Source organism: Ammospiza caudacuta, chromosome 7, assembly GCF_027887145.1.
Source record: "Ammospiza caudacuta isolate bAmmCau1 chromosome 7, bAmmCau1.pri, whole genome shotgun sequence".
In the NCBI taxonomy this organism is placed as follows: domain Eukaryota; kingdom Metazoa; phylum Chordata; class Aves; order Passeriformes; family Passerellidae; genus Ammospiza; species Ammospiza caudacuta.
In genome coordinates, this window is record NC_080599.1 from 7,523,170 (window position 1) to 7,538,475 (window position 15,306).

At 47.3% G+C, this 15,306-nt stretch overlaps 1 protein-coding gene across 1 annotated transcript; it reads left to right on the plus strand.

The window, feature by feature from the left end:
* The first annotated feature begins 1,424 nt into the window (after window positions 1-1,424).
* LOC131559842 (olfactory receptor 14J1-like) lies at window positions 1,425-2,357 on the plus strand. Its single transcript, XM_058808351.1, has one exon. It carries the CDS (start codon window positions 1,425-1,427, stop codon window positions 2,355-2,357), a length of 933 nt encoding a protein of 310 aa, XP_058664334.1.
* The last annotated feature ends 12,949 nt before the right edge of the window (window positions 2,358-15,306 follow it).

The following is a 15,306-nucleotide window of genomic DNA, read 5'->3' on the forward strand; positions in this document are numbered from 1 at the left end:
CAAGGTGTCTCCTCCCAGCCCTTGGTGGCACAGACCCTGCGGTTCCCCAGGGCACCAAGACTTGGCTTCTCTTTGTCCACAGCTGTCATCACTGCCTCCAGTTCTCTGCTCTGCCTGGGGACACTTTCTCAGTTGTGTGCCTCAGTGGGACCCATTAAAAGTCCAAGAAACTTTGGAGTGTGATTCTGACTTGGAGTTCTGGAGAGGTTTCTTCAGCTCCCTCTCAGGGACTGATGTTCAGGGCCTGAGCACAAAGCCCCAGAGGCTCATTAATGTCCTGGTGCTGTGTCTGTGCTGCTGAGCTGGGCTAGGACCCTGGCACAGAGGCAGTTCCTAGTAAGCAAGAAGAGCTTCAAAAGCACATTTCTCTTGATGAGCAGCTCTTCTGCCAGCCCAGCAGGGCTGGGAGAAGCCACCCCAGGCACAGCACAGAGGCACAGAGAGTTTCAGTGAGTCAGGGCTGGGAAGGTGCTGAGAAGTGCCTGGGGCAGAATCACTGCCAGCCCTTGGCACAGGAACCTCTGGCTGCATGACAATGCAGCTGCAGCTCTTGAAGCCATCTCTTAAAGCTGGAACATCCCAATGCCTACAGACCTTGTGAGTACATTCTCTGATTGTGTCTTGTGCAGAGCAGCCAGGGGTCCCAGGGCTGTCCTGCAGAGCAGGGTCCTGCAGCCCAGGGTGCTGTGCTGGGGCAGGGACTCTGCTGCCTGCCAGGGACAGCTCTCAGCCAGCCAAGGCAGCTGCTCCCAGCACTGGGGGACAAGATCTGGGTGGGAGGAGACAGCTTGTCAGGCTTGGAAGTGTTCTCCTTGTGTGGTGAGGATGCTGCATTGTTCAGGACTGCTTCCCAGCATGACATTTAACTGCAGAACATTTCCAAGTAGATTATAGAGGGAGCACAGCAAGGCAAGAGCTGCATTAAATGGAAAATTCTGCTTTTTTAATCTACTGCTCTGGGCTGCCTGGATGGGAAATTGCACATAGATATTGATCTCTCAGTTCAAGTTGGGAATTTAAAAAAAAAATCTCACAGATCTGAAAAAATGAGGCTGTTAAAGCAATCAGCAGAGGGCCTCTTAGAGGTAGCATCACTGTCACTTTTCCAGGCTCCTCAAGGTTGTTCTGACATTGCCATCAGAGCCTGCAGAGCCAGAACAGGCCCTGGGCAGTGCCAGAGCTGGGAGGGGTCTGCAGGGCAGAGCTGAGCCCCCAGGGCTGGGCTGGGCTCTGGCAGCACTGGCAGGGCTCAGTCCTGGGCACAGGGAAGCAGCTGCTGGCAGGGACAGCTCCAGGCAGCAGAGCCCTGGGCAGGCAGTGGAGGGAAAGTGCCCCCAGGCTGTGCTGGGATATTTAAAGTCCCATCCAAACACAACTATTCCATGATTACTTTCCTTACAGATCCCCATGCCCAGGCATTGCAAATGTCCAACAGCAGCTCCATCAGGCACTTCCTCCTGCCGGCATTGGCAGACACGCGGCAGCTGCAGCTCCTGCACTTCTGCCTCTTGCTGGGCATCTCCCTGGCTGCCCTCCTGGGCAACGGTCTCATCATCAGCGCCGTAGCCTGTGGTCACCACCTGCACACGCCCATGTTCTTTTTCCTGCTCAACCTGGCCCTCAGTGACCTGGGCTCCATCTGCACCACTGTCCCCAAAGCCATGCACAATTCCCTCTGGGACACCAGGGACATCTCCTACACAGGATGTGCTGTTCAGCTCTTTTTTTTTGTTTTCTGCGCTACTACAGAGTATTTCCTCCTGACCATCATGTGCTATGACCGCTACGTGTCCATCTGCAAATCTCTGCACTACGGGACCCTCCTTGGCAGCAGAGCTTGTGCCCGCATGGCAGCAGCCGCCTGGGCCGCTGCCTTTCTCTATTCGCTGCTGCACACAGCCAATACATTTTCCCTGCCCCTGTGCCATGGCAATGTCCTGGGCCAGTTCTTCTGTGAAATCCCACAGATCCTCAAGCTCTCCTGTGCCAAATCCCACCTCAGGGAACTGGGGCTTCTTGCTGTAAGTGCCTGTTTGGTATTTGTTTGTTTTACGTTCATTGTTTTCTCCTATTTGCAGATCTTCAGGGCAGTGCTGAGGATCCCCACTGAGCAGGGACGGCACAAAGCCTTTTCCACCTGCCTCCCTCACCTGGCTGTGCTCTCCCTGTTCGTCAGCAGTGTAGCAGTTGCATACTTGAAGCCCCCTTCCCTGTCCTCCCCATCCCTGGATCTGGCCCTGTCAGTTCTGTACTCAGTGGTGCCTCCAGCTCTTAACCCCCTCATCTACAGCCTGAGGAACCAGGAGCTCAAGGCTGCAGTGTGGAGACTGATGACTGGATGGTTTCAGAAGCATTAAACTGACGACCAATTTCTGCCAATCACTTCTAATAAAATCATCTTTGATACTTCTTATTGGCTTCAGTGTGGAAGTATGTTTTGTTTGCTTTAGTTTTTTTCTATTATCCACAAACACATGTCATCCTTTCTGCCATTTCCCATTTGTTTCTTTCCACCTTTAATTGTGGCCACAGACTGTGTCAATGAGGGGCTGCACTCTTGGTGGCTTTAAATAAACTAAAGGATCTCCCAGCAGAGTTTTCTGCAGAGATGCCCTTTTGTTGCCTTCTCTGGAGCTGCAGCAGCAATGTCTGTGTGCAGAGCTGTGGGCAGATCAGTGCAGGCCCAGCAGCTGTGCCCAGCAGCAGCAGCCGCACTTGGTGTTGCCAGTGCTGCTGCCGTGGCCCTGCCCCGCTGCCCTGGTGGCCCTGGTGTTCCTGTAGGGACTGAGTGCTCTTGGGGCCGGGCACAGCCCTGGGGGTGGCAGTGCTGGGGCTGCAGCAGGGACAGGCCATGGGCACTGCTGAGGCAGCGCTGATGCCTCAGCCCAGGCCCTGGGGGCTCCAGGCTCCTTGCCCAGGCTCTCTCAAGAACACGGCCAGGCCAATGCTCAGTACAGAAAACCTCCGTGAGCAGTCCCAGGCTGGACGTGGGCAGGCTGGGGGTAAACAGCATGGCTGGGGCTCTGCAAGGGCCCTGTGGCAGATGGGAAGGAGCAGCAGAGCAGGGGCTGATCCATCCCCAGTGCGCTGCACAGCCCAGGGCAGCGTCCCAGAGCGTCCTGATGGAGCTGCCAACAACATCCCCCCTCTGCAGCCGTGGCCTCTCCCCCAGCTCACACAGGTGTCCCATCCTTGCAGTCACAGACACGGCAGCGCTGGCTCAGCAGCCCCTGTTTGCATTGCACACAGCAGGGGGAGCACCCCCATGCTGTTGCTGTGGGGACATGAACCTGAGGGAACACAAATGCCATCAGCCTGAGACAGAGTAAAGATCCATTCTGAATTAGGTGAAGTGTCTAAGAAAGGTGAAAAGTCTGTGAGGCCAAAGCTGAAGGAAAAACTCGCATGCTGAGACAGCGTGGAGACAGAGAAAGAAAAACAGAAAAGACCACAAGGTTGATTTGCCCCCGACTTAGAAATTCCTTTGATAAAGAAGAACTGGTGCTAAATGTCACACGGAATGAATATGTATGAACTTATTGTGAAACTGTATGCATATGCTTTTGGAAGGGGGATAAAAGGAGACCTAAAGTCTTCAGAGGTACGCATGCCTTGTTGGGGGACTTGCGTCTGGCGCACGTCCTAATAAAAGCATACTGGGCTTTACAACTTTTACAAAGTGGTGAGGTTTCTTCTTTTCTCCACAAAACATTATGGCGAGCCAGGCGGGAGTTCTCTGTCCCCGCAGGGGCAGGGGGGATAGACGGACCTCCAAGGCACGCCCTAGGATTTTTTCCTGGTGGGGCTCCGCTCGTCTCAACTTGCCACCTGCGAGGACAGACAAGGACCTGCTGGCCTGCGGAGGAAGATATGGTATGTACTGAGGGGCCCCCGGGGGAGGGAAATGAGAGCAAGGGAGTAAACCACCCAGAGACGTCTGGGTTCAGCTGATAGAGCAGCTGTATTAGAGACGGGGTTCATCGTTCTGATAGAGCGGAACTGCTAGTGGCTCTATGGGTGAGCTGGGTGGACCTGTGTATGTGTGTATTGGGGGTTCATTGTTCTGATAGAGCAGAACTGCTGAGCCCGTGTGTGTTTTGTTTGTGTGTGTGTGTGATGTCCAGACACTGTCTCTGTATGGTCAATGCATTTTGTGGTCAGTGCACTGTGTTTCTAATCGTGCAAGTGTATAAGTGTATGGTATATAAAAGAGAGTAGATCTACAGTGCCCTACAGTGCAGGGGGGGTGGTGAGTATTACCCGTGTTTGAAGCAGCGAGTGAGGCCTGAGGCACCGGCTGCAGCAGGCTGCGGGGGCAGGGAGAGAAGTGCCCTGTGGAGAAGCGAGTGGAGGAACGACAGTGATGGTATTTATTGTGTTTAAATGAAGTGATTTGTGTAGATTTGGTACATTTTAACCCTGAGTATGAGCTCAGAGAGTTCCTTTGCCTTGGATGTTTGGACTTGATCTCTAGACTGTGTGCTGTTATTCTGATTGTGTCCAGGAAAATTGATGTGAGTAAATGCTGAATTATGCTATGCTGTGTTGTGTTGAGAAAAGTGAGCACTTTGAGAAATATGCCCTTTCCCAGTGATTTTGTGTGGTGATTTTCTTCTGCTGCATTGTGGTAATTTGATTCTCAGATTGTATAGTACTGTTTGTGGAGATTTTAAGATTTTGTTGCAACAAGAGTGGCATTTTACAGAGGAGAACTATAGTACGGTGATTTATGTTTAACAATGATAAAGCGAGTTAAAGGAATTCCAAGAATTCTCCCGCTCACAGCAATTCAAGCCTTGGTTATAGTGAATTTGAGATAAAGGGGGGGGGTGCGTGTGTCTGTGTCTGTGGGCATATCAGAGTTTTGGCTGTGACTAGCACAGCCTTTTTGCAAAGCAGTAAAACAAGTGTAAGTAGACACAGTGCTTAATTAGATTGTGCAAGAAGAGAACTAGAAAAGACTGATATTTTGTAAAACAGAGATTATATAGAAGAGATGAATGAGATGAATTAGTTAATGAGATTTATAAGATTTATGAGACTTCAGCTGGTACTGCAGTAAGTCTGGACTGGAAACAATCTGTAGGGATTTAAAGTTCTCTGTAATAAACAGAATAGCCTGCCTTTGCGGGCAATTTCGGGGAGCCTTTGGTGCATCAAGAGGCTGGCACGCTGCATGAGGCAACAGTGGCTGTCCCCTGGGCACAGGCACAGCTCTGGCTGCCCTATCTCCCCAGGGAACATGGGAATGACCTGTGGGCAAAAGCTGGATGTGCAGGTATTATTGCAGCACGGTGTTTGTGAGAAACACTAGTTCTAATAAGTGTCAGGGCACATGCCCTGAGGGCAAATTAGAGGTTTCTGATCAAGCGGATACAGAACCTAAGGTCTTAAGAGCTTGTGTGTGGGAATCACATCTGATACCTGCCACCTGGAGCTGTGTGTGTGTGTAGGAGGAAAACTGAGAAACTGCTGTGAAGGTCTGTGAAAAGAGGTTTGAGTGGAAGCGAGATAGGGCAGGGAGAAAGAGGTAATGAGAACTGACCAGAGCAAAGAGGATCCTAAATTAGCCCCTTTTGGGAGGGGCTCACTGGGAGAAGGCTGCCAGTAGGAGCAGCTCAGAAAAAAAAAAGATTTATAATACTTCATTGCAGTTAGTACTGTTTTAAAATAGGAAGATAAGTGGGATGGGGTTTTTGTATGCTGAAATGTCTTTTTGTTTTAAGAAATCACCCAGAATGGCAAAGTGACTGTAAGATCAGACCGCCCTCTGGTCTTGGCCCTTGAAAAGGAAAACAAGGCAAAGAGAAAGTAAATCAAACCTGTTGTTCAGCGTGCAGCATAAGATAGCAATGTATGAAATCAGGCAAGGATTATCATGCTGAAATGCAAAGCAATCACAGTTCGCAAAATGAGTACATATGATTTGCTAAAGGATCCTCCCAAGGTAAGGGAGGAAGGGTAAAGATGACCTCTCCAAAAGGGAAGAATTTTTGTCGACACAAGGGTCATATATTCAGTTTTAAATAAAGCTTTAATACCTCTGGAGAATGTTTATGTTGTAGTGTGGGGAATGAACAACTGGCCAGTCTGAGAAGGCATACCTGTGCAAACCTTTAAAGTAACATGTGTACTATGTGTACCTAAAAGCTTTTGTACAATTCGCTCAATTTGCTAAACATTCTCAAATGAGAAAGGTTAGTCTGAAGGCAAATAATATAAAGATGTAAGGCTTAACATTAACAGACACTGAAATTAAGAAAGACATTAGTAAGGAGATATTAGAATAAGTAAATAAGTGTTTTCAAGGGTATGGGCCTCTGCTGTACCAGGGAGACTGAAAGATGCTCCCCCATGAGCATCAAGTTTAAGGAAAGAACACAACTAGTGAGAACTGAATAGTACCCTCAAAAGGAAGATAAGGAAGGAATCAGCCCAATAACTGATAGTACTGGATTAAGGACTGTCAATAAGATAACACAGAATTTATACTCTGTGGTAGCAAATCCATATACTTTACTAACTTGTTTAACACCTGAGCTAACCTGGTTCCCTGTTTTAGGCCTAAGAGATGCCTTCTTTTGCCTAACTATCCACGAAGCCAGCCAGAAAATTTTTGCATTCAAACACAAGCTCACATAGTCCATGTCCCTGAAGGCTTCAAGATTCCCCACTCCGATTGGAGAACAGCTTGCAAAGACCCAGAGTCCCGGGAAGCTTCACAAAAGGAAAGGAGGCTGTTGCAGCATGTGGATGATCTTCTAGTAGCCACTCGGACGAGGGAAGCGAGAGAAGCATGGACGGTAAGCCGTTTGAATTTCCTAGGACTCCAAGGATGCAGAGTCTCAAAGAAAAAGGCACAGGTAGTGAAACAGAAGGTAATCTACCTGGGGTAAGAAGTGAGTGCTGAGCAGCAGACTTTAAGGCAGGGAAGCCCTATGCCAAACCCTGAAACCCCAGACAATGAAAGAACTCCGAACCTTCTTAGGCATGGACGGGTGGTGCCAGCTTTGGGTTTATAATTATGAACTGCTCGTCAGACCCCTCTATGCTCTTATTGCCAATGGAAACTGAGATCTCCAGTGGACAAAAGACGCCACACGGGCCTTTCGCCAGCTAGAGAGTGCCCTCATATCAGCTCCAGCCTTGAGACTTCCAGATGTAAGTAAACCATTCTTTCTATTTTTCCACGCAAGAAATTGGAATATTGACTCAGGACTTGGGTCCATACTGAAAGGGTAGTTGCTTAATTCTCTAAGCAACTAGATGCAACAGCCAAGGGCTGGCCAGGTTGCCTCAGAGCTCTAGCAGCAGTTGTGCTGAATTTTCAAGAGGCACCCAAGTTTACCCTGGGACAAAAATTGACTGTGCTAGTGTCCCATACAGGGTCCACAGTACTGGAAGTAAAGGGTGGCCACTGGCTCTCACCGCAGAGGTTTCTGAGATACCAGGCCATCATGGTAGAGCAAGATGATGTAGAGATAGTGGTGACTATCTCTATTGTCGACCCAGCTTCCTTTCTCAGCGGAAATCAAGGAGAAGCAGTACACCACGATTGCCTAGAGACCATTGAAGCTACCTACTCCAGCAGCCCAGGCTTAAAGGACACTCCTCTGGACAATGCAGAGACTTGGTTCACTGATGGGAGCAGCTATGTTGCCAATGGGAAGTGACATGTTGGGTATGCAGTGACCACCTACAGAGAGGTAATCGAGTCTGGACCCTTACCAACAGGGACTTCTGCGCAGAAGGCTGAGATAATTGCTCTGACCCGTGCCCTGGAAAGGGCAAAAGGGAGGAGAATAACCATCTATACAGACTCGAGGTATGCATTTGGAGTCATACAAGCACATGGAGCCATCTGGAAGGAGAGGGGACTGCTGACCTCACAGGGAAAGAGGAGACAATCCAGCTGCTGGAAGCAGTTCAGCTACCTGGAAAAGCATATTAAGGCACACCAGAGAGTGAGCTTAAAATTGAAGGAAAGAAATGAGCTGGCGGATGGAGAGGCAAAGAAAGCAGTAAAGGGTGAGGTACAGATTTTCCTCGAAGGTAAGCCATAATACAATAATACTAATCAAAAGAGACGTACAACTGCAAGGGGTGGGCTACCATTGGAAAAGAGCTAGTAATCCCTGCCCATTTTCGTGGTTACTAGTGAAGGAAGGGCACTAGAAAACACACTAGGGCCTAACTACTTAAAAGCCTTTTATAGAGTGTGGCTCCTTTCTCGAAATGACCAAGGCTGCCAGTGATACAGAGTGCATTGAAATTAAGTGTTGACTTTGAAGTAGTAATTTCCACAGGCTTTCTAGAACACACATCTGATTGAAAGAATCGTTGTCAGGAATTTATATGCCACTAGCACTCAGGTAAGCCGACAATGTGATCCTTGCCTCCAGACTAACCCCAAAAATACCTCCCGGCCGAAACTGGGTCAGACTGGGAGAGGCCATGGGCCTGCACAGTAGTGGCAAATTAACTTTTCAGAACTCCCAAGGAAAGGGGGGTATCAGTATTTACTGGTATTGATAGATACATTTTCATGGTGGCCAGAAACATTCCCCACCAGAACTGTCAAAGCTCAAGAGGTGACCAGATTATTTTTACAAGAAATAATACCACGCTTCAGAGTTCCGGCCACGATATCCTCAGATAAAGAATCACATTTCATTTCCAAAATAGTGCAACAGATTAGTAGCCATCTGGGCATAGATTAGGAACTTCACACCCCATACCACCCCCAATCAAGCGGCCAGGTGGAGAAAATGAATAAGACTGGGGCAATAAGTTAATCTACCCTAGCCCAAGCTCTTCCACTAGAACTATTGCAAATTCAAACTAAACCTTGAGCTAAAGGAATGCTGAGTCCTTTTGGAATGTCTTATAGAAGACCATATAGAATACAAAGGGAATGTCCAGAATGTCCACCTACATGGTGGCATTAAGCAAACAGCTCAGAGAAATTGAGAAACATGTGGCTGGAACTCAGAGCAGGGAGTTAGATAGCCTGGGGATGATTTATATGTTAAGTCTCTTACAGAGAAGACTTCGGAACCACAGTGGGAGAGACCCCTGCAAGTACTTCTCACCACCTTCACTGCAATCAAAATCATGGATCAGAATGCCTGGATCCATCACTCTCGAGTGAAGAAAGCCCTAGAAGTCCCTTGGAGAGTAATACCAGAAGAGAATGAACTGAGACGAAAACTTACTTGGGCAAAATGAGTATATTGCGGTCTGGAGTAGTTCATACTTTAGTTTACAGAATTGTTTTGTATGTAATTGTAACTGAAGTCTCAGAACTAAAGAGTACCTCTATCCAAAGTAATGCTGAATGAACTTGGTCCCAGGCTTTTAATCAGTACACTGGATCCATGGGAAAACCTTCTGAGATAAAAGATTTAAACCTATCCACTGTAGTAATTCATGAGAATCAGGTATATGAGGAGCAAGAACGGCAGGAATGGGAACTGTGGGCACTTAAAGGAATCAGAGAAGAAGAAATCAAAGTAGGGTGCCAGGTCATAAATAGGACGGCTTATGAGAGACCAGATGTAATTAGTGTCTTAACCTCCCCTGGTGTATATGAACACCAGGAAGTCTGTGATAGCCTAAGTGAATCAGACTGTTGGTGTAATTTCACCTTGATACAGCCTGTAGAAGTGACCTGCCTTTGAGCTCAAGTTGCTATCAGACTTTCATTTAAATTCAAAGGAGACACTGCACTTTTTACAACAGCAGGACCTTATACAACCCCTACTAGTTCAGACTCTACCCAAACTTGAACCATAAAGTGTATGAAACAGGCCCCAATGTAGTAAAGAATGTGAGTGAACAACAGCTATTATTCACTCCAGAATGGTCTCTCAAACGTGTGGAGTTGATAATGCAAATTAACATCTCAAAAATCCAACCAGCATGCTCCTCCATCCTAAAAACATCCTTTGAGGACTGGACAACATGGTTACAAAGAAAGGCATATCTCAGGATCAGAATAAGAAAGGATCCAACTGGCATATTTGAGACAAGATTAGGAGTTTTAAATGGAATTGATTCAGAAATACTGATGAATAAACTGGCCACTGCAGCAGGTAGCCTAACAAAATTGAAGCAGCCTTTATAGTAATCTCTATTGACATTAGGAACTAGTCAGTGACAGATTTCAAAAGTACTGCCAAAGTAAGGAAGTATGAAAAGGCCGGGGACCAAGACCACAAGTTAATAGTAGAAGCACTTAGTACAGTTCGAGATAATGTGTCTTTAGCTTTCAATTGTATACAAGCACAGTTATGGATGCAGGCAACAGCAGTTCTGATTATATGGGAAAGGAGTGAAGTTTTTTTTCCAGCTGAAATTCGGAAAATTGTGTGAGATAATGCAATTGATTTTGAAAGGAAGTTTCAGTCCTGGCAGACTAGTGAATTTCACCTATGATCCTGTTTGTAATGCGGCCACTGCCTTTGTGCTTACCATATATAATGCCACTGTTTATGTTATCCATCCCATCATTGCCCTAGGATTAAACCATGAAAAAACAATACTCTATCTTTCAGAACATAGAGTATGGACGCGAACGATGAATGAAAAGTGGCAGACATTAAACTTAGAATCCTTCATGACTAGAGAACAGATGGGATTCATTTGGGAAAGCAATACTGTTAATGCTCAGGATGTGTGTTTAGACACTGAACAGAGTATTTGCCACTTTGAAATTCCTCCAGTCACTGACCAGAAAACTGTGCTCGTATATACTGGAAAAGAGTGTGTATGCCTGAGAACTGCCTGTGCTGCTGTAAAAAGTGATAGCAATGATGTTATTCTGTCTAGTAGAAATCATTCTAATTTCTGTATTTGTAATTTTTTTAAGATTATTGGGCGTAATTTTTCGTATTTGGTACCAGTGACATCCCACCAGTTGGTTAAAACCAATTACACAATGTATCACAGACTATCACCTACCCCTATTGGGATGAACCTTACATTAGTGAAACAATTAATTAAGCACTAAGACCTATTGGAAATCTTGAAGGAAATCCAAAAAAGTGGAAAGAAATCCTTAATTACTGTCCAACATGATACAAAGAGATAACCAGAATTCTACAAAGAATAAAACAAAATATGGATCATCACTGGTGGGATGTGATCTTTGGGTGGTCACCTACTGCAAATGGAATCCTTAATAAGTTGTGCCACCCCATTGTAGTTTTGTTGATATTAGCTGGGATAAGCTTAGGATTATCTATTATATTGTTAATTTGGAACTGGAGAATACTACAACGAATAGCTGTACTAACCTCTTTGTCAAACGTACATGGTGAAGCATTAAAAGTCACTTATTGTCATAAGGGTTTGCATTAAGTAGAAGAATTTACTTATTTCCAAGGAAAGGGGGGAATGAGACAGACTAGATATCCATTCTGAATTAGGTGAAGTGTCTAGGAGAGGTGAAAAGTCTGTCAGGCCAAAGCTGAAGGAAAAACTTCAGGGCAGAGACAGTGAGGAGACAGGAAAAAAAAAAACAAAAAACAGAAACGACCACAAGGTTGATTTGCCCTGTCCCAGGAATTCCTTTGATAAAGAAAAACTGGAGATAAATGTCACATGGAATGAATATGTATGAGCCTATTGTGAAACTGTGTGCATATGCATTTGGAAGGGGGATAAAAGGAGACCTGAGATCTCCAGGGGTAGGCATGCCTTTTGAGGAGGATTTCCTCTGCTTGGTCGTAATAAAAGCATACCGGGCTTTACAACTTTTACAAAGGTTGTAAAGGTTTCTTCTTTTCTCCACAAAACAAAAGGCAGAGGAGAACCAGCCCTCAGGAAGCCAAGGCCAGCCAGTCCTGTTTCTCCTGGAAGCATTTGTCTGGGAGAAATCCCTGGAAATAGGGATTTCTGGAGGTGGATTCCCAACTTTGGCCATGGGTGCCTGGATGTGAAAGGTGCTTTTTTGCCATAAGAAAGAAAAGCACATAGTCCCAGTGTTTCGAAGGCAGATGAGATGTGGCCCCTGGGTGGCCAAGACAGGCAGATCTGTCTGTCCTGGATGATTTCATCTGGGAACAATCCTTGCATATATGGAAATTTGGAGGAGGAATGCTGATTTTGGCCATAGGCACCTAGAGGAGAAGGACAGTTCTTTCCAAAGGAAGGAGAGCCCAGAGCCCCAGTGCTCCAGGGGCTGATGGGCAGCAGCCCTCAACATGCCAGGGGACAGCTGGACCTGTCAAGTGGCCCCAGGTGGCCCAGCCAGCCAGGCCTTGATGCCTTGAGAGGCTGCCTAGAACAGAGACTGGACAGTGTTACAGGAATAAAGTAGGGATTTATTAAAAGGCCTTCAAAGGATACACCCAGGGCAGTACAAGAGCCCGGCTAAAGGTACACCCAAGATGGACAATGGGTCACACATTTTAACATTTTTACAAGTTTTGGTCCATTTCTATATTGGGGTTAATTGTCCAATAACAACTTCAGGTTATGAAGTCCCATCCTCCCTGCCTGCTCTCGTCAAATCACTGTTTGCACTTCTTGGGCCTGAAGCTGCAACACTGTCCTTGGCTCTCCTAGGTTTCTAGGTCTCCTACTCCAGTTATGGAGAAATATTTCAAAGAGCTTCTAAAAAATATCCACTCCTATTTTAAAGGATGTATTTTATTACTACTGTCTTTGGAGCAGACAATTGCAGCATTCTGTGATTGATATTGACCCAGGGTCTCTCCTCAGCAGCTCTGGCCTGCTCACAGAAGCTGTGCCTGGAGCTCTGACCCAGTGTGGACAACCTTGCTCCACATTGCCCAGCCCCATTCTGTGCGTCCTCACTCCCCTGGGACCTGCTGTGCTTGGAGAGCTGGCTGCACTCAGCCTAAGAGGGGTTTGCCCTTTGTGTATTTTTTGAAGCAACTTAAAACTCCTGAGTTTCCCCACTGAAATCAGACACACTGCTCAGGTGTGTGCCAAGACCAAGCTGCCACCAATAATGTTCCATTCACCCAAGGCAGAACTGTGCAGGAAATGTTCTAGACCTTTGCACTCCATGGTTCCATGAGGCCTTGCTCTGTGGCAATGGACTTTTCGTTCCATGAGGTTCTGTACTCAACAGTGGTATCCTTAGTTCCAAGTGTCACCATGGCTCTTTGGTTCCATGAGGCCCTGCTCTGTCACAATGGGCTCCATGATTCCGTGATTAATGCAAAAGCTTTGCATAAACAACGAGCAACACCATGGTCTCCTTGGATCCGCATTGTGGCAACAAACAATGTGTTCCATGAGATCCCAAACTGTCACAATGGATATTTGGCTCCATGTGGCACCTCTGTGTCACAAATGGCCCTTGGTTCCATCAAACCCCAAAGTGTCAGAGGGGTTTCCTTGGTTCCATGTACCCCTAAATGTCACAGGGTTTTCCCTTTTCCTGCAGCAACCAGTCCAAACCCCAGTGCCAGGGTCAAATGTTTGGCAAGAAGCAGCAAGGAGGGACATTTGGAGTAATTGATTTTGCCTTCCCAGGTCTCAGTGATGTGGGATCGGGCCCTGCTGTCCTGGAGATGGCTGAACACCAGCTTGACCATGGCAGGGGGTAAGAGAAAACAGCCTCTGTCTATGGAACTGCAACAGCAGAGAGGTCAGGAGAAGGCTGGGTTTAAAAGACTCTCACCAGCACAGGAAACATCAACCTAGGACATTTTCTTGAAAGCTGACATTTTAGAGCATTCTTTTATACAGACATGGACCACCAAATACCAAGTTAAACAGTTTTGGCTTTCTCTGGGCCCTGAGACCAGCTGGAATCTTTTCAGTAGTCTGTGCTGTTCCATCCTATTTTACATGATCAAATCGAGAGCCAAACTTATAAGAAAATTTAGCAAAGATTTATTAATTTGTCTGTGAGACCGAAGTTCGGTCATCGAAAACACCTCAGCCACGGGTCAGCGTTGAGCCCAGGATCAGCACTGGGTGAACACAGATCTGACCTCCGAATGTCAGAGTCTCCTTGTGTTCACGAATGCTGCTTCGTGCACCAATTTAGTTTATAGTTTATTCTTCCCGAGGCAGACATGACCGAATGTTCTTTGCGTCTCTTCACATGCATAACTGTGGCTTTACATGTGCAGAGGTAGACAAAGACTCAGTCCAGGGGTCTCGATGTTGTCAGTCAACTTCGAGGAAGTCAGCATTCACATGCATCATGGTGACGTTGTCAATTATCTTGTAGATGTAATTGTCAAGGTGATAATCACTCTTAGGTAGACCCAGCAATCCAGGAAGCCAGCGATTATCAGCCCGGAAACTTCTATTCTTACATTAAAATCCTGATGTTTATCTCAACAAACGTCCAGGAACTGGATATGAATAAGACATCTGAAAACACCATGGAGAGGGCTCAAAGATCTCCCAGGCTGGGGTTTGCAGGCCTAAAGAATATAACCAATATATGGAGGCTGATGTGCCTAGTCTGAGTTGTGAAGAGACTAAGGACAGAACAGGAGTGGCCTGTCAGGGCTTAAAAGGTGGATTCAGAAATGGTGGAGCTTTTTCTCCACAGTGGGAAAGAGCCAGATAGAGAAATGGTAGCACAAATGCAGCTGGGGAGATCCAGGCAGGACATGATGAGACAGGAATTTCACTCTCAGACAGGGCTGTGGTGCAGAACATCCCCCAGAAGGAGTCTGAGTCAGCCCCAGGCTTTGTGTGGGCAGGCAGAGGCAGGCAGAAAGCAGAGCTGTCAGCAAAGGAACGGCCCAGCCAGGTGGGGCAGCTGGGGGATGCTGACAGCCTGCAGGGACAGAGGCGAAAGACAGGGACACCGTAGCACAGCCTGGGCTGCACAGGGCACAGGGATGGGTAGCAGCTGCAAGACAGCCCTGCCAGAGCCAACTTGGGCAGCACTTTGGCCATGGCTGCTGGGCCTGGGCCTGAGGCAGAAGCAGGAGACAAATGACCCTATCAGGCCTGGGGCCTCATTGCCTCCTCGTCCCTGCTCAGCAGCCTGGCAGGGGCCGCCCCATGCTCCTGCCCTTGGCATTGCACATCCCCACATGCCAGTGCCCATCCCAGCAAGAGCCCTGAGCAAGGAGGGAGGGACAGCATCTGTCTGGACAGGGGCTGGGGCTCAGGCCTTGTCCCTTTGCATTCATCAAACACATCCATCTTTGCTCAGCTCCAGAGACACCTTTGCCTTCTTTGTCCCCAGCTGTCCTCACTGCCTCCACTGTTCTGCTCTAGCTGGAACCTGGGGACAATTTCTCATTCGTGTCCCTCAGTGGTACCCATTAAAACTTGGAAAACTTTGGAGTTTCAATTAAA